This window comes from Podarcis melisellensis, assembly GCF_964234715.1.
Source record: "Podarcis melisellensis genome assembly, chromosome: 5".
Classification (NCBI taxonomy): Eukaryota; Metazoa; Chordata; class Lepidosauria; order Squamata; family Lacertidae; genus Podarcis; species Podarcis melisellensis.
The window spans coordinates 50,073,631-50,099,066 of record NC_138537.1 but is presented as its reverse complement, the minus strand read 5'-3'; the positions used below and the strand labels follow the sequence as shown (position 1 = coordinate 50,099,066).

At 41.1% G+C, this 25,436-nt stretch overlaps 1 protein-coding gene across 33 annotated transcripts in view; it reads left to right on the top strand.

The window, feature by feature from the left end:
- The window catches only part of ABLIM1 (actin binding LIM protein 1), a 200,102-nt gene that overhangs the window by 125,556 nt on the left and 49,110 nt on the right, over positions 1 to 25,436 (top strand). For all 33 annotated transcript variants that reach the window (XM_081912184.1, XM_081912195.1, XM_081912191.1 and 30 more), the window contains 4 exons: positions 1,388 to 1,514; positions 3,035 to 3,128; positions 19,727 to 19,814; positions 22,593 to 22,651. In XM_081912184.1, coding sequence (XP_081768310.1) covers positions 1,388 to 1,514; positions 3,035 to 3,128; positions 19,727 to 19,814; positions 22,593 to 22,651 — 368 coding nt within the window. The remainder of the gene's footprint in view (positions 1 to 1,387; positions 1,515 to 3,034; positions 3,129 to 19,726; positions 19,815 to 22,592; positions 22,652 to 25,436) is intronic.

Genomic DNA, 25,436 nt, shown 5'->3' with positions numbered 1-25,436 from the left:
AATTGGCTTTTTGTGGGTTTGTGAAACTTGTAGCCAGGGTAAAAACTCTTCTCACATGACAACACATGATATTTCATTACAATATAAATGCAAGAGGTTCCAATAGCCACATTGGCACAAGATAATGTTGTTGTAACCCATGGCTTTCTGGGCATTTACACTCAAAAGGTTCCATGAATAGTTTGAACTGCACAGATCAGGGATTTTTTATATACTAATTGAACTAGTCCTTTTCCACAGTGACTAGACTGGTTTCCCTTTCATTGTTCATTGACTGCTGCTTCACATCAGTTGGTGTGTGTTGATATAAGGATGTTGAAAGCAAATAGTGAAGCTGAGATACTGAAGCATCAGAATGGATCTTTGTTTTTTCTTTTATTTCTTGTCCTAATGACAAAGCCAACTGCAATATTTTTTAAAGTTTAATATTCATAATGGAACCGGATTTTTAGTGTTTTGCACTAAAAAGTTGGTTATTTGAATGAATCACAATCATCTGTGAATTTTTAATACACTTATTTATTTATTTATTTATTGAATTGACTTTCTGTGTCAATTTTCAATGCAGAAAATCTTCTTGTAGCTTTTTGGTTCCAACATTTATGACCACAGTTTTGCAATACCTTATAAAAATATACTCTAGGGTGTAATGTAAAGGAAGGTAGATACATTCATACTTCCTGATGTAACTTTTATTCCCTTAGCTTTTTTATTGGTTCAGATAATTTCAGAAAATCAGGACATGGTCGCCTTTACTCCCAAGTTCTGAAGTAGAGTCTAGGCATAATGGCCTGTTCCTTTTTTTACCAGCCTGAAATGTCTGTTGAAATTCTTTCCTTTAGTATACTTTTTCTATACCTATACCCAAGAAAAGCAGAGAATGAAGCTCTGGTTTCCTTAAAAGAAAACAACCAGATCTTTTATACCCTCACCCCTTACATATTCTGCCTACTAGCTTTTCATGACAACATTTAGAGAGTTGCTGCCATCTAGAGGGTAGAAATGTAAAGGACAATGAGAGGAATGAGATAAAAAGGATTGTCAGCCCCAACTCCTTGAAATGTTTGATCCTGGATGCTAATTAGAGTAGCTGTATGCAAAAATAAAATTAATCATATTCTTGCATTTTGGTGAAGCTGGAAGAAAATTGTCAGTTGTTTTCTTTCAAAGACAGGTCTATATTTGCCTGTATCTCAACTTTAAAATAATATATGTAACATATATGCCAGCCAGATTTTTTAGAATTTTTGTTCTACATAGAATTTATGTACTGGAGTACATAAAGTATATTATATTGCTTCATAGAGATGGTAGCTGGTCTAATCTTGGAGTGGCTGGCTGGGGGAAACGCAGGTCAACTGATCTATGCATATTGTTTTATTTGCAGATTGTGCAGGCTGTGGAAGAGATATAAAGAATGGACAAGCATTACTAGCATTGGATAAGCAGTGGCATCTGGGATGCTTCAAATGCAAGGCCTGTGCAAAAGTCCTGACTGGAGAATACATCAGCAAGTAAGCAGCCCCTCATTTATCTTTGTTGTATTAAATACACAGTGGTTTGACCCCTTTTTTGAATAAGTGACAGTACCAAAGATATATTACGACAGGATCTCTTAGTGTTCCTACTGGTGAATATTCAGCTAGAAGTCCTGCTCTTGATCCACTGGTAATACCCACAGCAGAACCGATCTCTTTGCCCAGCAGGATTCATTCTTATCAGAGGACCATAATGTGAACTAGACAGCGATATTGCCTCCCTTCTCCTTAGATGTCTGCAAGTGCATAAGAAATTGCAATAGATTTTGGTAACAGATCACTGCGCATCTCTGTCTTATGAAGTGGAGGAGTGTACAATCTAATCTGCTTCCACTATATTCCACCTCCCTCCATATCACATAGAGAATCAATTTGTGTCCACTCATCTTTCCAGATAGAGTAAGCCATCATTCCATCAAGTATCACTTCACAAACTGCAGCAATTGCTGATTCGTCAGAGGCAAGAGAGAAATATTGCACAATATATAAGGGAAGAGAGAATTTTTGATACTTGTAGGCACTAATGGAACAGCCAGATTAAAATAATAGGTGTCATAAATGCATCCATCTGTGTTTGAAATACATGAGGTTCTTGATTCCAGGCAGGTCTTTGCTGAATGTTGTTGCTTGAATGGCCAGATAAAACTTTTCTAATACAAACTGCACTGTCCATTATTTCTTATCTGACTTGTGTAATTGACAGCTCTACCTGCATAACTTACAACTCTGTTCCACACCATGACGCTTGTATGGTGCTAAAAAAAAAAGAGAGAAAGGTTTTTCTGTCACTGAGGATACCAAAGGAAACAAAGTGGTGCTGAAAATAAACATAAAAATAGAACTGTTTGATCAGGGCATCTTCATCACTTCCTTGGCTTACCTGACATTTGATGTCAGATCCGTTCTTTAAACTGTCAGACATCCGCTCATTTATTATAAATATTCCTAGCAGTAGTGGATGGCATGGTGGGGCAGCCATGCTCATACAACAACCACAACAACATATTATTAGTAGAACAACAACAACATTGTATTATTTGTACCCTGCCCATTTGACTAAATTGCCCCAGCCACTCTGGGTGGCTTCCAGCAGAATATAAAAGAACACACAATACATCAGACATTAAAAGCTTCCTGATTCAGGTGTCTATGGAAGATTGTATAATTGTTTATCACTTTGACATCTGATGGGATGTCCACAGGGCAGATGCTACTATTGAGAAGGCTCTGTGCTTGGTTCTCTGTAACTTCATTTCTTGCAATGAGGGAATCGCCGGACAGCCCTTGGAGCTGGACCTCAATTTCAGGGCTGAAAGATGGGGGTGGAGACACTCCTTCAAGTATACAAGGCTGAAGCCATTATACTTGCACAGACACATTTTTTAATTGTTGAGTGCAAAACAGCTACCTTGTCTTCACCCCAGCAGTTTCAATGCATCATAATATGCATTTAGCATATTGGAGAAACTGATTTACATCATGTGGATTACTTTCAGAGATGGTGCACCTTACTGTGAAAAGGACTATCAGGTTCTCTTTGGTGTCAAATGTGAAGCATGCCACCAGTTCATCACTGGGAAAGTCCTAGAGGTAAGAGAGCTGCATGGCTTAGTGTAACAGTATTTTATCCATTGTTATTTTTCTGTTTAAAGGAGAAGAAATGAAGCATATATTTTTGTACAGTAGGAGCATGGCCAACACTTCGTTCTACTGTAATATTTTCTAATAATAAAAGGACATACTTTAAATGTAATTTTAAAAGAGAGTACTCTTTAGTCCTGGAAAATGCTTGTTGCAAGAAAGTATCTGAAGCATCTGCAAAGGTAGAAAATAACAATACAGAATTGTATAGAGTGAACTCCCAATTCTTCCTTTGAAGTTGAATCTCTTGACCTCAAAAGTGGCCCATGGAAGATGGGCCAATTCTAGATCTGGCCCATTGGACAGATCCAGTTTGCTATTCCTGACTTAAATTCACTGTCATTTTCTTTGTGGTGGGAACTGCTTTTCCTTCCATTGACAGAGATTTAGCCATTCTAATATTCCTGAGCTTTGTGTTTTTGTATGGCTATTTTTCATATATTACTCTAGTGGAGCCTGGCCCATTGAGGCGAATGGAGCCCTGCCAAACCATCCCCAGTTTGCCCTCAGCTATATTCTCTTGCCTTCATTTTCACTTATAACCAGTCCAGGGTACTGCCTCTCGCCTCCCTCAACTTCCTTAGTCTCAGTGTTGCCCTTGTAAAACTCAACAGAGAGGAGCATGGGGACAAAATTAGAACTAGTTGGCTCTTCCTGTCATGGACTCTGGTTCCACCTACTGCTAAGAGGTCCCTGCCTTCTGCCCTGGCACTCCTAATAGACACTAGCCACCACTGTATACTTACTGTATAAGCCCTATGCTTGTTGGTGGCACTTAGAAATAATATCAGACAAGTAGAACCCTACAACAGAAGCTTACAGTGTCTGGTGCTTCTTTTCAGGATTCCAGCCACCCCATTCCACTACCTTGCCCAATTTTCATTTTGCAAAAACCTGTCAGTCAGTGTTCCATACCCACCGAGAATACTCACTTCTCGTTAGGCTCTTTTCTCTAATATTTTCCCCTATATTAAATCCATTCATTTCTTCATTGATGTGTATGAGCAGCTCTTTTTTTGCATCACTGGGAATGATTTAAGATATCTTCATCATTTGAATAGGTTACTTCCTGGTTCACATGAAGAGAGTTCTTTCTACTGTGTGTGTGTGTGTGTGCGCGCACACACACACACACACACACACACAGCAGCTCCCCTGCTTGCTAGGCTTGCCAACCCCTTTCCCTAACCCTCCTTAGACCTCACCAATTCCTCGCATACTCCCCATAGACCTCACCAACCCTGTCCCCTTACAGGGTTGACAATGCCACTAGAAAATGGGAATCAACAAAAAAATGGGTGCCAACTATGTTTCATTTTTTGGAGCTCAAATGATGGATTATTCAACATCTTCAGCATGTTCTTCCTGGTAGTTTTGCAGAAGTAGATGTCTGAATGCTTTGGAGCAGTGCATTTCCTACATGCTATAACACTTTCTTTTACTTTAGTTTGCTTTGTGAACATTTAAAGATCTTTTCTCTGTCTAGTTTTCCATAGATTTTGATAAGAAGATGTGTGTGCACTTTAGATAGATTGAACCATTACTGTCATAGAAGAAATACACCAGAGGGCAGCACTAGTCCCTATAAAAGGAAACTCTGGGTTTTTATAAAGATTGAGGTTGTGTATCTAGCATGTTTTTCCTCACCTTTCTTATTAAATTGGTTTTTGATTCATCACTGCTCAGCTGGTGGAGATTACAAAACTTAATGGGTTCTATGGATATTGAGAAGCAATAATTTGTCAAATGAGATGGAGACATTGACCTGGTTCACAGGACACAGTAAAGCAAACTATAGCTTACCAGGACTACACAAACGTGGGTGACAGGGCTGGCGGGGGGGGGGGGGGAGAGATTGTAGCCACTTTCCTATTCCCTGCTCCCTTTTGCTGCCATGTTGTTTTGAACCAAGCCAAGGTTCGGATTAGCAAGTTGTCAGATCTGGGATTCGTGGTTAGGCCCTCTCCACACTAACCATGAGCTATAGAATTCAAGATAGATGCAGGAACCAATTTTACAGCTGTCCCATTTGTTGCATTCAGTACAGGGCCTCTCAGAGTCAGATAATGTCAGGCTTCGGGGAAGTGGCTTCCTCCCTCCCTTTAGCCGTGGATAAGCAGAACAAAGCAAAAATAGTCTCTTCCCATTTAAAGAGATTTTAATGATCACAGCGAAAGAACAAAGAGCCCATTCTCGGAGTAAAGGTGCACCTTATTAAGGTTTACACCCACTTCCCCCAGAGTCACCCTTGTCACTTCCTCGTCTTGCAACCTGATTTTGCAACCACTGTGCCTTCTGTGCAGCTACCTTATCTAATCTCTGTGATCTTGAACTGATTGGCTGGACATTTTCCAGCAAACCGGAGTCTGTTAACTCTCTTTCTTTCCCAGTTCATCTCCTAGCTGTTCACCACCCAGTTCTTCCCAACTTTTGTCTTCTGAACTGTTTCCCTCTGCGAACCACTGTTCCAAATCTATACTGTCCCATTGCTCCTGGGAAGATAAGGATTCTGATCAGGAGAAGGGGGAGGGGGTAGGCTCCCACCATTCCTCATCTATACAGTCCTCCTCAGCACGGTCCCTGTCAGATAAGAACTAGAAGGACAACCTACCAACAGTGGGAAGGTTCAAATTAACCATATGAGAACCTGGAACTGATTAGACAACTGGGGCAAGTGGCATTGAACATTAAGTCAGCAGTCTAGCCCACAGAATGAGAATTAATCCTTATCAAACAAGCCAGTAGGGAAAATAAAACCAGGAGATTCAGCAGGAAGAGTTGGCACTGCAACCATTACAATAGCAACAGCAACAAAAATCCTCTTTGGCCTTTCAGAACAAGGAGTAGAATGGAAAGCTCATCTACTGCAGATGAATTTGTAAATCTGTAGCTCAAAAACACCTAATGATACCAAGTGTAACAGCTGATTAAACCTTAATTAAGCTGTGTTAATTTCTAGCAATGCACAAAAAAGAACTTGTATAATTTATTACATAGTAAGGCTCTATAGAGCTATTGCCATGGTAACAAGGGCAGAGAGGAACTAGCATCAATGGAAAACTGCTAGTTTCCTGTTGGCTGCTGGATCCTTAACAGGAAATGATGGTATGAAAAGAATGAGGGCTTATCTTTAATTTAGTGGAAAGTTTATTTTGTTAATCTTCAAAAACATAGTGCAGGCTACATCTTCTCAACATTTCTAAGAAGTAATAGCTACAATAGATTACACTATCTATGATTTTCTGCTTTTAATTTATGTGTGTATAAATATGTGTGTGGAACCGTCAGAAGGCCTTCGGCACTGGACCACAGTGTCTGGGCAGAACGATGGGGGTGGAGATGCTCCTTCAGGTATACTGGACTGAGGCTGTTTAGGGCTTTAAAGGTCAGCACCAACACTTTGAATTGCTCTCAGAAACGTACTGGGAGCCAATGTAGGTCTTTCAAGACCGGTGTTATGTGGTCTTGGTGGCCGTTCCCAGTCACCATTCTAGCTGCCGCATTCTGGATTAGTTGTAGTTTCCAGGTCACCTTCAAAGGTAGCCCCACATGGAGCGCATTGCAGTAGTCCAAGCGTGAGATAACCAGAGCATGTACCACTCTGGTGAGACAGTCCGCGGGCAGATAGGGTCTCAGCCTGCATACCAGATGGAGCTGGTAAACAGCTGCCGTGGATACAGAATTGCTCTGCGCCTCCATGGACAGCTGTGAGTCCAAAATGACTCCCAGGCTGCGCACCTGGTCCTTCAGGGGCACAGTTACCCCATTCAGGACCAAGGAGTCCTCCACACCTGCCCACCTCCTGTCCCCCCAAAACAGTAATTCTGTCTTGTCAGGATTCAACCTCAGTCTGTTAGCTGCCATCCATCCTCCAACTGCCTCCAGACACTCACACAGGACCTTCACCTCCTTTACTGGTTCTGATTTGAAAGAGAGGTAGATCTGGGTATTATCCGCATATTGATGAACACCCAGCCCAACCCCCCTGGTGATATCTCCCAGCGGCTGCATGTAGATGTTGAAAAGCATGGGGGAGATGACAGAAGCCTGAGGCACCCCACAAGTGAGAGCCCAGGGGTCTGAACACTCATCCCCCACCACCACTTTCTGAACACGGTCCAGGAGGAAGGAGCAGAACCACTGTATAACAGTGTCCCCAGCTCCCAACCCCTCAAGACAGTCCAGAAGGATGTTATGGTCGATAGTATCAAAAGCCACTGAGAGATCCAGCAGAACTAGGAAACAGCTCTCACCTCTGTCCCTAGCCTGCCGGAGATCATTGACCAGTGCGACCAAGGCAGTTTCAGTCCCATGATGAGACCTGGATCCTGACTGGAAGGGATCCAAATGATCTGCTTCTTCCAGGCATGCCTGGAGTTGCTTAGCAACCACTCGCTCAATCACCTTGCCCAAGAATGGAAGATTTGAGACTGGGCGATAATTGGCCATATTGGCCACATCTAAAGATTGTTTTTTAAGAAGCGGTTTGATAACTGCCTCTTTCAGCGGGTCTGGGAAGGCTCCCTCACAGAGAGAAGCATTCACCACCCCACGAAGTTCATTGCCCAGCTCTTCCCGACTAGCTTTTGTAAGCCAGGATGGGCAAGGATCAAGGAGACAAGTGGTTGGTTTCACTCGTCCAAGCAGCCTGTCCACATCCTCAGAGGTAACAGAATTGATCCCATGCAACTTGACTAGACAGGACTCTAGCACTCTCTCACCCCGGCCCTGCTCCCATGGTGGAGTCTACCTGTTCCTGAATCTGAGCAACTTTATCTGCAATAAACTTTGCAAAATCATTGCAGGAGATCATGTAGCCTGTGCTGAAGCCTCCAGAGGGGCGCCATTGAGGCTCCTAGCCCCCCCCCCCCCTGCAAATGAGCATCCTTGCAAACTGGATCCTTGACCCAGGTGAAATAAAGCCTAGTTCTGCCCCTGAGTAGAGGCTTGAGCAGGGCACCACTCTCACTTCACAACTACGATCCGTTCCTTTATCTATATAGCAGCTAAAGGAGTCTGGTTGGTGTGGCGAGCTGTTTGAAATACCATCCAACAACGTTTCAACTTTTTATTACACTAATACATTTTTTGAGGTGACATGACATGAAAATAAGATGTGTTCATGCTTCAGGGGGTGCCCTCAAGGCCTAAGGTCTCAGTCCAAGCAGGTAAAAGACATTTGCCAAAACACATAGGGAAGCAGGGTTCAAGCTGTTGCATCATCACAACAAGCCAAAATCTAGCATCTCACAAAATGGGCTGTAGCTTCTGAAAGTCATATCCTGTAGCTTCTGAAAGTCATATATTTTTTTGGATGTAACTGACAGACAGAAAGTCAGAAGTATTTTTTTTTCCTCTCCCCCCTTCTATTCCTTCCTTCCTTCCTTCCTTCCTTCCTTCCTTCCTTCCTTCCTTCCTTCCTTCCTTTCTTTCCTGGTTTCCTTGGTGTCCTCTGCTCTGGATCATTATGGGGATTATACATACATGAAAGTGATGGATGGTTGCTAAAGGACCCTGGGTGAAAAGCAGGAAAGGAAAGATCTCCCAGGGTGGGAGACTGGGAGAAAAAAGAAAGAAATAAAGAAAGTCATGCTCTTGAAATAAATACTTTTTTTTTAGACTTTAAGCTGCTTCAAGGATGCAGCCTGTTCTTCTTTTAACCAAACACCCACAGACTTGTGGCTCTAAACTTTCACTTTATCCATCTCTCCCTGAGCCCACTTATGTCACTTGTTACCAAGTTTGAAAAACATATTTTATAGGGATTACATCACAGATTCATATCTTTCCACCATTCCCGCTAGAATTGGACTAATTAGAATTGAGTTGAACAGAAAGGAATGAAATCCCAGTGAAATGGAACTGTAGCAGCCAAGACTGAAATTACAATTAACCCAACCCAATTAATAACCCAATTAAATTTCAGGTTTAGCAATGAAGCTGAGATGAATATTTGAAATTTTCATATGTCAAGTACCTGTTTTAAAAGAATAGTGCAGCTTGGCATACAAATTCCTTCCCCTCTGATTTAGTTAGCTTCACAAATCCAATATTCAAATCATCTGTATGATATGCAAAGAAATATATTGTTTAGATAATTGCTGTTAAATGGCCTGGCAACATAATATTATTCTACAGTTTGCCAGAAAATCAGTCAAGAGAATTGGCTCAAGGACAGGTTTTTTAAGGGGGCCAGTTTCTAATATGAAGACTCTGGTTAAGATTTGGGCTGCAATTCTGTACAAACATACTTGGAAGTAGGTTCCATTGAATAAATGAGGTTTACTGTTGAGCAGATGTTTACAAGACTGCACTGTCAGTTGCTTAATATCTACCGGATGCTTAGTAAATAAAGTATAGTCTTTTGGATACAGAATGTCCTCAAACTTTTTTGAAAAACATTTCTGTGCAGCTCTGCTTGATTCTAGAAGTATCCCCAAGGTGCTGACTTCCCTCAGAAAGAACAAAGCTCTGAGTAATTCAGTTAAATTATTACACCTACCGTAGTTAGGTTTGCCATATTTTGAAGAGCAAAAAAGAGGACACATTTGCCAACTTATACTTTTAACTATGGATTGCTATGATGAGACTCATTTTACATACCCATGAAAAAGAGGCTGTGTCCTGGAAAAAGAGGACATATGGCAACCCTAAATACAAACAAATGGTATTGCCCTCACCTGGACTAATGTGACCTCCCCCTGTCTTTTCCTCCACAATGGACTGATCCATTGATTCTGAGCTTGAACTGAAAAGACTGAACAGTCCTCCTCTTCACTGTGCAGTGATTGGGATACTGGAGGGTTGCGATTTGGAATGAAGAGAGGGCTGTCTTTTGGATTAGAAATATTATCAGAGGTTATGCTAGCCAGTTCAGTGAGATTGTGCTTTGGGAGTTTTTGTGTGTCAGCAAGATGTTTCTCGCAGTTCTTTTGAATCTGAGGAAAGTGGAATGAGCACCTCACTGGATGGAAAAGTTTTAGAAAACACAGCAAAGAAGCCTTAGCAGAAGGTAAATGCTTCCAAATTCTTGTGAGATGTAAGTGTGCAATGAGAGAGCACAATACTTTCAGGAGAAAAATATGTGGGCATGGGAGATGGGGTGACTCCATATGCCAAGCAGACAGCAAGAACAGAATATGCCTGTTTGCAGTTGGCGTGGCTTCTTGTCTTTGTCATGAGATATGTTATACTAAATATATGTACTGTATTAATAATGTTTGTCATTCATTGGGTTGAATTCTAATTTCTTTTTGAACTGTTCTTAGTGTGTGCTTTGCTTTTATGGTATTCCTTTGAATATATTTTACATGGAAAAAGGTTTCCCATATTACATCACAGTCAATCTTAAATTACTGTGAAATGAAGAAGTGAAAACCATGACTATGCCTTATGCATAGGCTACACTAGTGAAATATCTCAGTGGGGCAGAGAAATTGTTTCTTATGGGGGGTGTAACTCTAAAAGCTGCTGCATGATTTAAAAATAAATAGATTTGTTGTTGAGCCTATTTGCATCTCAGAATAAACCTATATGTCTATAAATTGCTATAGGAGAATTTGCTGCTTTAGGGCCCCTTTGCTTTTTTCACTGGTAACTCATATATTTGTATTTTTACTATATTTTGTTGTACTTTATTGTTGCCCTACCTGAACATTTAGGAGAGACAGGATGTAAATATTTTAAAATAAATAAATACAGTAGTGAATATCTCTGTGAACATCTTTTAGTTTCCGTATGCTACCCACACATTACATTGGTTGTAGTTTTTGGCAAACATGTATTATTCAAACTCATTAGAGCCTATGATGACCCAATGCAGAGACATTTAAACTGCAGAAACATATTAGTCATATGTGAAATTGGCAACATTGTGTTGGTCACAGCTGCCTAGGGGACATGGTTTTGAAGGCCTGTCTCCCCGTTCCTCCCCCCCATCCAGAAAAATGCTATTGAGAAGTAATATTAAGTAAATATAAAGAGCTGGCGGGGAAAATAAAGTACAAAGAAACAGAAATTGTGCAAGGGATAAAAAATCTCCTTTGTGAAACAATTTGGATCTCATTGTTCCCTTGGAAAATCTTGTGACACTTCATAGGAAATTAGAAAAAAAGTTAAGCTTGCTTGCTCTCAAATTTCTGATTACCTGTCAGAAAATAATGGCCAGATTTCCTGCTGCTGCAGCTTGGGATTTACCTGTTATGTTTCAGCACCCAGGTTGTCTCTCACATCTTCATTGTTCATCCTCAAAATAATTTAGTGCAGTGTTTGAGAGGCTGGAGGTAGACTAATGTACCCCACCCACCACCCAAAGTTGGTAGAGCACACCTTCTTCATGTATCTGTAAATATTTCTTTTATCCATTACCAACTTTAGTCAAATAGGTTATTGGGATTTTAATGCTTCAGAAGCCTGCAAAATTTCTTTGGTGAGACTGGAAAAATTATCATGTACACCACAGACAGTGCTGGCTCTAAGGGTGTTCTAAAGACTGTTATTTGTCTTCAGCCTTGCAGGCCAGCATTGCTAAGGGGTATGTACACTCATTTATTTTCTGTCCTCTCCCCAGAAAACTATTGCCTCTGAACAAACAGGTTTTGCTTGTTTATTTTCAATGCCTCAACAGGAAATCTAGCATATAATTTTGGATGAAAAACCATAACTTGAAAGGGGTAGCACAAGCAATAGAGGTGTTGAAGAAGCCTCCAGGAAGGGTGAGCGGAACAGTACAGTTTAGTGCACCTTCCATACTGGTCTGGCTGTCATTCCACTTTGGCATGCAAAGAATTTGAACTCAGAGCTTGTGTTTTTGCAGAGCTCAGAGCAAATGTACACTGGCCCTAGGAGCAAAATGCTAACAATAGTTTCTCTCTCCATCCTATGCCCTTCCAAAATGTTTTTTTTTTTGGGGGGGTGTTATTGGGTTGTTTTTGTTTTTATTCTGATTATGTATTCTGTGGTTTTATATTCTGATTTTATCCTGTGAACTGCCCTAGGACCTGCAGGTATAGGATGGTATATTTAAAAAATAAATAACTAAATTTAGGGAGGAATAAATGAATGCAGCCAGACCCACTTCCCCAAATTAGGAGTGTTTTGCCGATGGTTGATGTTTTTGCTTGTTTGTTTACTTCCTGCAGCCTTCTTTGCCTTTCCACTTACTTGCCTTCTTTCCCCCAGAAATAATCACATTCCTTGCTATCTTCTAATGAGAAGCAAGGAATTTCAGAGTCCTCTGATATGCCAAGGATTCTGAGAAAGTTCCAGGATTGAAAGCTAACTGAGCATTGTAGTTGATGCTTGAAACAATTCTGTATTTGTCTCTTAATCTGGTTGATTTGGGGGGGGGGACTGTGGTGGTTTCATGCCTAAGGGTGCATTAACACAGAAGCCATCCCTGTTTGTCTTTCCTTTTTTTTTAAAAAAAGGTCACAGTGTTTGTTTCCTGATTAGTCTTGTTTCCCTGTATTTCTGGTTGGGAGTGCTAAACCAGACATGCCTATTAGTAGAGATGGGGAGACAGGCTGCTTTCATCTTTCCTTTGCTAAATACACACCATAGTAAATTTAGGTTGTCTGTGCAGGTGTTGTCCCAGAGAGACTGTAATAATAAGACAGATGGGCAGTGCATGGCTGCCCCACAACGAACATGGTATTTATTTATTAATTAAATTTCTATCACTCCTTTCTCCCTAAGCAAGCCCAACTTGTTGATGCTTCCTCCAGTGATTTGTAAACAACTTGTGCTGGATCATAGCTGTCACAGATTTGAAAATAAGGGACCAGCAGCCAAAATAAGGGACCTGCAGCCTCACCTGTTCCAGGCACTCCAGTCTTCTTGTCCTCCTGCAGTCTGGTCAAACTCATGCTGGTAGCTTCGAGAACACTGTCCAACCAACTTTGTAACCAGAGGTTCAACTGAATAGAATCTGAATCACATGCACCACAAGGCCTATGCAGCCTCAACTTAAGATGGCTCCCTGGCCTGGCTTTGCACTGCAAAGTTTGCAGTAGCACGTGCAACAAAATGGCGTCCAGCATTCAAAAAACCCCTCAGCTTGCATTAACTAGCCACACACAAGGCATGCAAGCTCCACCCCCAGTCGTTCTTAGACTTCTTATTGGGTGAGCAACACAGCCAAGCAACACAGTTGGAGCCTCCCTCCTCCCTGGCCAGCAGGGAGGGAGGGAGAGGAGCTGCTTCCTTTGAAATTTAAGGGACATCATTTAAGGGACATCCATCAATAAGGGACAGCAGCGGGACATGGCGCTGGAATAAGGGACTGTCCCTTCAAATAAGGGACACTTGACAGCTATGGTGCTGGATAGTTTTCATTTACTGCCCAGATGCAAATATCTAACAGGGACTCAGATGTCAATCAGTTGGTGCCTTTTGTAAATGACAGGAATAACTTGGCACCAATTGACACAACACAAGCATATACATGCACATGACACATGCACTTGGGTGGATATGCCTGTATAATTGTACTGTGTCACAATTTGCATAGCTAATTGATCCAGATTACCCAAGGTGTCAAACAGGATAGTGGAATCCCCCAAGGGTCTGGTGGTAGTTAACTTATCCATAAACTTTCTAAAGTCAAGTCAGATTGTGAAAAGCTCTAAAGGACTCTTCTGAGGTGGCAGGCTGTAGAGGAAAATAGGCGACTTTCAAAGGTTGTTTTTGGATCACTTTTCAACGCTTTCACGTTCCCAGAATGCAGGGAGTGAATTTCGACTAAACAATTTTAACAAACAGGTAAAGCAAGTGGACCATGTAACAAAATATTACTATGTACCCAATCTTTATTTTAGACCAACCAGGGCCGCTTGGCATATTTTGAATGAGTCCTGTGGGAGTGTGGCATAACCCGAAATAGCTGCCATAATGAAAAGAGACAGGACCACAATGTAGTGTGGGTATGTGTCTCCTCACCCTCCCACCAAACAATGTAAAAAAAGCACCTTCATCAACCACCACTATGCTTGCTCACAGAGGAAGGTTCTTTATGCCTCTTCTCTGCTCAGAACAGGGAGGAAGGGTTCCAATCCTGTCATCCAGCGAAATGTGAGCATGTTTAAGGAGTGGTGGTAGGGTTCAGTGTAGAAGAGGCCAATGCAGTGCAGCAGGAAGTCTCCTGTGCATTGTTGTATTTTGAAGGGCTATTTACTGATACCTTTTGGGGGGCTACCATTGAACATACTGGTAGGCACATTGGCACCCACGGGTGTCATAATAGTGATCCCTGTTTTAAAATGTGCTTAGGAGAGGCAGCTACATGAGGAGGGTTGGGTTAGTCATACCTCGGGTTGAATGTGCTTCAGGTTGAGCGCTTTTGGGTTGTGCTCCGCGGCAACCCGGAAGTAACGGAGCGTGTTACTTCTGGGTTTCGCTGTTCGCGCATGTGCAGACACTCAAAATGACTTCATGCACAGAAGCGGCAAAACGCGACCCGCGCACATGCAGACGCGCCATTGCGTCTTACGTCCCATTCAGGATGCGAACAGGGCTCCAGAACGGATCCCGTTCTCATCCCGAGGTACCACTGTATTGCACTCTTACAGTAAGAAAGGCCCAAAGGATATTCCTATGCTGAACCACAGCCTGTGTGCAAAGACGTCAAAGGTCAAATTGATCTTCAGTGACATGTAGCTGACCTGGCATTGTTGGCATTTGAAGACTTTGCAAAATAACGGTGTGTGTGTGGGGGGGGGGAATGGCATACAATGTAAGAGTTAAGAAGCCTCACCTCAGTCTTATGTCTGAGTTTGTGGCCTCAGCAGCAGCATGATTAAAAAATAAAATCTGCTGGAATTCGTGGTTTCCAGATGTTCTTCTAATATCCTACACGCAGCCAGTTTAAAGCACAATGTAGATCCATCCTGAAGTGACCCTTTCGAACAATCAAGCAACCATAAAACACAAGTGAAACATTCACCCTAAAATTGGAACCAGATGTCAACCTAGCAGGTTTCAGAGACACTGGAGAAATCCCATATATATGTTCAGGATTTGTGGTAAAGGGGAGAGAAGGGAACCTATATAGAAATGTATTATCAAATTGTTAGATCCTTGAAATATAGCAAGAAATAAAATAAAATTATATGTGTAAAATGCAATAAAATAAAATAATAAAATAATGAAATTCTGTAATGGGAGGAACCTCTCATCTAGACTCAACCAAAAGGTAGAAACTTCTGCGTTTAGGTACAAACTACATGTGATGCTCAGCTGTGTGCAGTTTGCCCCCAATTTTGGGGTGTTTAAGGCCTGTGACTTGAAGCCCTTAAAATCCTTTTTCTTCCTAAGGTTAATACATATCAACAGATGGACATTCCCTGTTTCAGAGTGGAATGTCCATGCATTTGAATACATAGAAGCTCAGTGGTATATAAATTTGAGCGTAACATCCAAGATTGTGTAGGAAGACCTCTCTTCCCTCCAGCAGCCCTGTGTTACCCTGTGGTACCCACTAATTTATGCAGAATTATTTGAAAATATATAAAAATTCCATCCAGTAGCACCTTAGAGACCAACTAAGTTTGTTATTGGTATGAGCTTTTGTGTTCATGCACACTTCTTCAGATACATGCACACGGAAGCTCATACCAATAACAAACTTAGTTGGTCTCTAAGGTGCTGCTGGAAGGAATTTTTTTATTTTGTTCGACTACAGCAGACCAACACGGCTACCTACCTGTAGCTTGAAAATGTATGACATGTTTGATGTAAAAAGTCAGCTGGTTTGCCCCTGAAATGAATCTAAATAAACCCTAAAACCTGAAATATTGACTACAAACTTTAGAAAGTCTTTTGGTGTTTGTTTATGATGCTAAACTGCGGTTTATTTTAACCACAATGTACATGAACTGCAAGTTGGGGCACACATCTCAAAACAATCTCAGTTTCCTTAGTCAGTGGAGAACGAGCAACCAAGTGTCTGGTTTAGAGCTTCATCTGAACCTACACTTGTGATTCATCTCTTGACTTCAGATTGTGATTTATTTAGAGAGGAACAAACCACGAGCAATAGTTTGAATGTAATGCTAAACCAACCACTCTGTGGTTTGTTTCTCCACTTGGGAAATGAGTAAGGCCAAAAGCAGGAGAGCTTGAGGTGGTAATAACAAACCACACAGCTTTGCTTTTCATTAGATGACTAGTGTATATCTGTTTTCAGGAATGGGAGCCCTTGTCTTCCAAGCATTATCCCTGTATCCTAATATGTTTACCAGCCTTTATTGTGGTGATTACTCTGAATTTCACAAAAAAACAGCCCATGTATCAAACAAACTTAATAAATGGCTCATCACAGGGAAGTTGGTAGAATATTATATCCCCCCCCCCATGTTATGTTTAACCAGTGATAGCAGACTAAGGAAAACTGAGGACGAGACATAGCCGTAAAGTAAGAATTCCAAAGTTAAAAGAGGTAATGTTTGAAGAAGGCATCATGTGAATTTCAGATGGAGGGGAATTACCTGCAGCTTTGGGGAATTTTTTTAAATAAAGCCATGCTGTAAATATTAGGCTGCTCTGCTATGTAAGGTGTTCCATTAACATTCCAAGGGTCATAAAATACCCATACAGCACAAAGGCAGGTTGTTTTAATAGTGTTTTGCTCCTGAGAGAGTATTTAATACCATAGTGACATATACAGAAATGGGGTACTGTTAAATATTTTACTAGATCTAGTTGTCAAAATGGAATGGTTCATTATTGTGAGAAAGGGAATTGCTTTCTTACTGTAAGAGGAACACAGCATTAAAATTAATTCTTTGTCAAATGATAGGAAAGAGTTATTGAGATAGGAGGGCTGAACCCAGCTGTTGAACTGTAATACTCAAAAAATGTGTCCCTTTGGCCAAGAGAAAATATCTGTTCATAATTAGCCGTCCTTCTGCCAGATCCATTGGCAGTGAAGAAATCCTGGTGGGTGCCTGATAATGTGTATCTGCCTTCCAATGGCTGTTCTCTTGGAAAGGAGCAGAAAAATGAGGTCAGAAGTACTTACACTTAACACAGGGGGAAAACATCCATCTGATTGGGGTGTAGTTCCAATAGTTCTTGCAGCCTACAAGTTTGGTGAAGAATAGAAGGGTGGAAAGTATAGTTGTGTACTTTGTGTACCCCTAGACAGAAATACTACAGACATTTTCTTGGGAATAAGACATTTTGGTGTGAACTGGCATGGCATTATTCGTTTGGTTCTCAAGCTGGGATTGCATACTTTAAGTGTAACCTAGAGAAAGTCAGGACTATGGCCCGGTTTGCAGGAAGGAAACCACAGCTGCTTTGTTCTCCCACAAGCTGCTAACAAACACAAACCATGATTATAGCTTTTGGTTAGTCAGAAAGAGAGTAACATGGGTAAGGCTGGCTATGGCTATCTCATACCTTACCACACAGAAACTAAACCCTTGAGTAATACTGTATTGCAAACAAAAGTAAATTTCAATTTTTGATACAAAATTCTACAATGCAACTTTTGCCCGGACGGGTAAGGAAGAGAGCCTTATTTGTAAAGAATTTTGAATGACTAGCCAGAACTGTTTTTTAACAACTTTGATGTTGCTTGTCTGCAGCCGTGCATGTACGCCTCCCCAAAGATGTTGTAAAACGCTGTTATTAGTCCCCCCCCAAAAAAATAAACCTCTGAAGCTAAGGGAGGCTAGTGTTTTTGTTTTTATGGTCCCTAAGCATCTCTGATTTTGGGTTAACTAGCCTGTTAAGTAAAGACAGGTTTCTGCAGGAAATCAGACAATGAATGGTTCAGTGGAATTAAGTTATAGAATGAGATGACACTAGTTCTCTCGACTCCCGGTTTATCATTTTAATTCTGCACAGTTTCCAAACCCACATACCTTTTTTAAAAAACAGTTTTACTATATATGTTTCTTCATTCTGTTAAATTCTGCAGTTCATGGTTATGCAAGTATTAGCAAGTGCAGCCACTCAATCTATTTTGCTTTTAATTTGATTTGTTCAATATGTTTAGGCAGCTCTCAGATACTGTACTTGATATTTTCCTAATTTGCCAGTGGGGAGACTAAGGCTGCAATGAAGTCTCAGTTAGTATCATTAACTTATAATGCTGTCATTCTGTGTAATTCTCTTGCTAATGCTAACCTTTGCCTCAAGTGAGAGGACACAACAGAGAACAATCTGTTGGTCTTCTGCCATAGATGATCATTTAATTGAATGCAGCTAAGAACCTATAGTTTAGTGCTTCCTTCCTTTCACTTCAAAGTTACTTATTCAATGCATGTTTACTTGGAAGGACTTGGACCCTAGTAAGAATGCTGAAGATTATAGCCTTAGCGGTGTCCAGTAATACATCTTCACAAAAGGAACTTGGCATTCCCAATTAATACGGGCGCTTACTTGATGCCCTTTTGAGTGCAGTTCATCAGACACTGACATTTTGTTCCTTTGGACCTTAGGTCCCTGATGTGGTCCCCGTGGGTACCATGGCACCCTCAAACATGCCCCTTGTCACCCACTATGGCCTCCTGCCACTCCTCATTTTTAAAGGTTTTTTTAAATAAAAAAACACACACAATCTATTTTTGTTTGGTTGAGAGTGTTTCTTGTTAGGGAGGGGTGGGTGTGACAGAACATAGATGTTTTGTTATTTTTTGCTGGGGGTGGTGATCCCGAACTTCGTCAGTTTTTCTTCCATGAAACAGCTATATTGTGGGGCCTACCACAGTTTGCTAGATTTTCAAATGTACCCTTGAGCCCCGAAAAACTGGAGACCCCTGCTTGAGATGCTTTGCCAATTCATGGTTGTTCCAGAAGACTTTTCATTGCTATAGACCTACTAGACTTTCTTGCTTTAGTGTTACTACCTCAACTATTGATGTTGCTTTTTTGCTGGTATTTGATTTTTCTGTAATGTTATGTTGGATTTGTTTCTATGTGTTGTGTGAGTTATGCTTTTAATTCACTACTTTGTGAAAAAGTGGGAAACAAGTTGTTAAATAATATAAATGGAATAACTTTTAAGTCTAATCTGTCTCGTATCAACTTATCTAGGAGACTTGGGTGACTAAGAGTATTTGGATTTAGTAATGAGATTAAAAAGCATTTATCACCTCTAGACTGCAACTTTAAATCCAATTCAGGCCAACAATACAGTATATTGAATGCTTACCTTATTGTACAGCCAGTGAATGGTCAGTGTAAATTAAATTAAAGTGTCAATCCCAGTTTTCCACAGGGGCTATATGTCTCCTAAGAGTCAGGGCTAATAGCAGTGGAAAGGAAAGAGAAATACCGGGTACTGACCTCTTGCTATTAAAACAAGCAAATGGTCCCTTTGGGCCAAAGCTGAAATGGAGCAGTGAGGAATGTGAGTTTATATATTGGCATACATGTGTTCAGAATTTATTTATTTATTTATTTAATATATTGGTCACTTTTTCTTGCCAAAGGCAACCCAAAACAATTTACAACCAAGCAATATCATATATAGGCTATAATGAATAGTGATATGTGTGGTATGGGTCAGATCACATTTTCTTGCATTTGTATTTCTGCAGGCAGGGGACAAGCATTACCATCCAAGCTGTGCACGATGCAGCAGATGCAATCAGATGTTCACAGAAGGAGAAGAAATGTACCTGCAAGGTAAGAACAGAACTTTTTTTTTTAAGTTTGGAAGCTGCTTTGAGCATATGAAAAAGCAGAATCAAATTGATGTAAATAAATAAAATAAACCAAAGTGACTGACAAAGATCCACTTCTTTAGCAATTCGTATGTAACATTTCGGACCTCTATTTATGAACTATATCTGCTGGAGAATCCCTCTGCCAGAAATATTTGGTGACCCTTCTCCCAGTTTTCATATTCTCCAAATCTTGACTACAGCTCTTGGGTAAGGAGGAGAGAGCTTAACCCTGATAACAGGTTCAGATAACATGCTGGACCAAACACTGGCTGACATAAAGGGAACTGAGAAAGGAGCAAAGCACTTGCAATCTCATCTCCAAGTGCCTGCACTTTCACCCTACATTATGTACAAATGTGGCTGATTTCAATTGGATCATCTCTTATCTGTATGCTTGTTGACACTCGGAAAATGTTTGCAAATAAAAAAAATGTTAGATGAGTATGTTTCAAGTTACTTAACAATAAAAGCTGGTGAACAAAAATTAAGTTTATAATGAAAAAACTTAGTGCTTATTAGTTATCCCTGCTTAACGTATTAGTTAAGTAGGCTTCCTTCTCATGGAATAATTTGGTAAAATACTGTGTCTTTTCCTGCCTTTTGGTAAAATAATTTGGTAAAATACTGTGTCTTTTCCTGCCTTTCATTTTCACAAGTATAGGGGCTAAACACTTATTTAAAACAAAGAAAAAGAAATATATATATATAAAATTAAAACTTCCAGTAGTACCTTAAAGGTAAAGGGACCCCTGACCATTAGGTCCAGTTGTGGACGGCTCTGGGGTTGTGGTGCTCATCTCGTTTTATTGGCTGATGGAGCTGGCGTACAGCTTCCGGGTCATTTGGCCAGCATGATTAAGCTGCTTCTGGCGAACTAGAGCAGCGCACAGAAACGTCGTTTACCTTCCCACTGGAGTGGTACCTATTTATCTACTTGCACTTTGATGTGCTTTCGAACTGCTAGGTTAGCAGGAGCAGGGGCTGAACAATGGGAGCTCACCCCGTTGTGGGGATTCGAACAGCCAACCTTCTGATCGGCAAGCCCAAGAGGCTCAGTGGTTTAGACCATAGTGCCAGCCACGTCCCTTCAGATTCTTTGGTATCTGAAGAAGTGTGCATGCACATGAAAGTGTATACCCAGAACAAACTTAGTTGGTCTCTAAGGTGCTACTGGACATTTTTATTATTGTTATTTATATTTTGACTGCGTCAGACCAACATGGCTACCTACCTGAAAGAAAAAGAAAGAAAGCTGAAAGTTCAAGGGAAGTGAGAGGGCGGGATCCACCTAATAAGCTCCAGCAGACCAAGTCTTGCACAAGGACTTCCACTTGCACAATAGGGATTCCCTCGTGTCCTCCCACCACATACCCCTCTGGGTGAGGTCAGGAGAACCCTGAGAACAGGGTGTGTGAGGGAAGGAGATGGAGGGTGGTTCCCACTGGCGAGCTGAAATGCTTGTGCAGATGGAATGAATGGAAGAGTTTGGCACTGAATCCCACCCAGAAACTACCTAAGGAAACTAGACTTAGCCTCAGGCCTCCCTGTGACTGTGCCTTTCTTCAATAGCCTGTCTGCACTAGAGGCAGTAAATGTGGTTCCTGGGCTAATACGTGGCTTATTATAGATTTTCTTGAAGAAGAAGATGCAATCCAGAGCTACGTGACTGGGGAGTATGCTGGAAGGATAAAGCCCACATTGTGTTTCTTACCTTGGCTGCAAGTTTTGACTAGCTTTGCCTTTGAGCCAATATTCTCATGACTTGGAACCTTTTGGACATGAAAGGAGTGACTTTTCTTCCCCCTGGTCCCAAATCTGTGCCCTGCTCATGAAAATGTTTATAATGGAGTGTTCTGATAATAAATGCTATGTGATTATTATCCTTTATTACAGTGCCAAAGGTGGATCTTGTTGAATAAAGGTTCCCCATACTGTTTACTCTGACATTTACTTTGTAAACCTCCTGCTTTTGTTGGGAGAGGATTTCCTTTGCTTTATTGCTTGCACTGTAGCTAATAAAAAGCATAACTTTTGGGAATGTTCCCTTTTCTTTTTAGTGTCAGGCATGTTATTTTACTGCCACGGTCAAATGGGCTTTAAACTTAAGCTTTGTCTTGTTTGAGATTCTAGTTAATTTTGACATTGGCTTTTGTGAAGACAGGGATGGATTTTTTTTATTTTCCAAAAGACCTTTTAATGGCAAACGTAAGCATTCATTACTGAGGGCTCCTCAGATGGTTTGTTTATTGGGCATTCACCAACCGGAAGCCTCACCTTGGTTTTCGAACCGTTTCGGGAGTCGAACAGACTCCTGGAACGGATTAAATTCGAGAACCCAGGTACCACTGTAGTGCTGTAGTGCCAGGGGCACTGTGGAATTGATTTTAATTCCTAGTGGAGATGGGAGAAAGTGACTTGGACAACCTGAGTGATAGGTTGTCCACAGCAGAAGCAACTCTTGAGAATTCAGGGTATTAATATTACTTCAGTACTCTTTGTTGTTTGCATGCTTCCATGCTCCTTTAGGTACCCTATCAACTGTACATTTGTCAATAAAGAGACTATTACAGTACAACCATTAATACTTCATTACGTTGTTTTTCCTCCAAAAGGAAATTGACCCAGCAAACTGCCTTAAATCCTGCCTTGGATGGGTGAAACGAAATACTTTCACTTCGCTTTGTTTCTTCTGACCTGAATGCAATATGACTTGACTTGTTCTCTCTCCACCCTCCAGGTTCTACAGTTTGGCACCCTGACTGTAAGCAGTCCACAAAGGGTGAAGAAAAGCTAAGGGTAAGTTTTGTTGCTATTGAAAAGGGTGTTTTAGCACACTTGGCAGCCTGCATTTGCAGGAGCAGATTCCACCCACCTTACCTAGAAGAAGTATAGGGTATTGTGGAATTAGGCAGCTTTCTGATTACTTAAGGCAGACCATCATGAGAATGACCCACAGACCCTGTTTCCTGCACAGCAAGCAGATAGCCTGGCCTGCATCCAAACATTTTCTACTTCAGAGTGTCCTTTGCAATGGCACTCAGTCCTGCAAACACTTCCTAACAGGTCCTGGGCAGCATCCTAACAGCATTATCATATGTTATCAAAAACAACACTACTTTCCTGTGAGCCAAATGTGTGGTTTACGAAGAGAATCTTGCCACCTCAAATAATTGATTTGGCTGTTCTTACATTCTTGAGAGGGGGACAAGGAGAGATGTGGTCAGCAGCAGGCACAAGAAAATAGGAAAAGTGACACAGCTTCAAACTGGTAATGGAAAATAATGTGACATTTAATAAAAGACTTGTTGCGTTATTGGAAAAGTTGTATTCTTGAGACCCTGAAGGTCTTCATTGCAATACTTTTGGCATTCTATTAAATTCCATTTTTTTCATACTATTATATTTTTTCCACACTTATGAATTCCTGCCATTTATATGAAGTTGTCAGGGTGATTCATGTCACCATTACTGAAATTGTTTTGGTCGTTTAGTTGGATGCTGTATTTATTTATAGTCTAAATAGTAATTTGACAGACCTTGTTTACATCGTCTTATCTGTTGGCCTCACTTTCTCCTCCTCCTCTCTGTATATATTATGTGTGCTTATATACCTCCTGACATAGCTGACCACTTCATATATCTAGCAGAATGGGCACCAGCCCATAACATTATTCCTTAGCCTTTAAGATACCATAAGGCTTGGGTGTTTTTCGCTGCAGTAGACTAATGCAGCTTCGCCATGTTGAGAATGAATGCTGTTGCTTGCAGCTATATATGGACATTGAATATACACTGCCAAATAAAAAAAACTGATTTTGTAGGGCACGGGGAAGAATATTTTATTACTTTATAAAAAAATAAATAGTGCCAGTAATTTCAAGGTTGTGACAGAAGCCACTAAGCATATTTCTGTATCATTGAGATCAATAAGATCAGGGTAACTGGAGGCAGGGATGTGGCAGATTCTCTGCTGCATGTCCAGTTCTGCTAGCTAGAGGTGGACCCCAGCTTTTCCACCTGTTCTGTTGCACCGTCTACAGGCTGCCCGGTTCCTCAGGTAATGGATCCAGCAGTTCCATCGCCAGCTTGCTCTATTCCTGAAGGGCCTTGTTTCAGGTTCTATGCTAACTACCACCAGCGGGACAACTGTTGGTGATGGCACGTGTTTTGCTGTGCATAGTGAGGGGCCTCCAACAGCAGAACCCCTTCACCAGCAGAAACCAGTGGAGCAGCCTTTCTCAGCCTGTGGGTCCCCAGATGTTGTTGAACTACAACTCCCATCACCCCTAGCTTGTAAGGCCAAAGCTCAGGGATGGGAGTTGTAGTCCAACAACATCTGGGGACCCACAGGTTGAGAACCGCTGCGTGGATGATATTTTCACCAAATCCTAACCCCCATAATAGAATTGAATAGCTTGTGTCCTCTTCACTAGCTGAAATATTTGCCTGAATAACTACAGACAGACCAAGAGACTTTAATTGTGTTGCATCACCCACAACAACACCACTGCCGTTATGAGAATTCTCTCACTAATTCAGAATGACCTTTCAAAATCCATTGGGTTTATTCCCAGTTCCCAAGGAAACTGAAGATGTTCCCGCCAAGTATCTCATTTCTTTTTCTCTCTTATACGAGCAAGTGCTCTTTCCTTTGCTGAAGATGATTCAGCATGCCAAAGCATTCACACACCGAATGTGGAAGGTGATAGTTATAGAAGGCACTTAATACTACACAGAGTGAAAAGTGTATTTGCTCCCCCCCCCCCGCCTCCTGAAAGCCAAAATACACATTGTCAAAACTTGTTGTTGAAGCAGCTTCATTAGGGCTGCTTTTTGTCTGCATTTGTACTTGGATTGCCCCCTCCTTAACTGTGAGAGTTCTTACTGGTTTAGGTTTTAGGTGGAGTCCATAAAAACAATGATTGCTTAAGATCCATTTCCCTTTTGATTTCTTTCATAGAAGGTTACTGATGCCAAAATAAGCAGGAAAGAAAGCAACGCTTTAAGTGTAGAGATGTTTCTTTCTTTTATGGTTGCCTGCCAGATGGAGATTTTCTGTTGATAGGATGTGCTGCTGCTTTAGCAGTATGTGTTACCAAGTTGGTTTTAATGAAATGTTGTTTTTTCCACTGGGAAAAAAACTTTTTTAACATTTCTGTGTATCTAGTTGCCCCTCCAATTGCCCTTTTTATTGCACATCCATGGTAATCTGTGCCCCCCGGTGCTATCAGGGTATTTGTGCACCATGCCTCTTTCAGTCCTGTTTTGCACCCGCAAATGTTTTGGGGGCTGTCACACTGCTTCATTTTCATTCACTGTATATCCTTTAACTTCTTGCTGAACTCCCATAACTTTTCATATTACAATTGTTCTGGGTTATTTTTGTCCCACTTTTGGTGGGATTAAGCCCCTCCAGACAACAATAATAGGTACATCCAGACCACATATTTAAACCACTTTTAACAAACTATTCTCCTTCTTAGGGATCTTTGGGAATTGTAGTTTCGTGAGGGAGAAAGGAGGGGTTTTCTAACCATTCTTAGCACCCTTAGCAGACTGCAGTTCCCAGGATTCTTTGAAG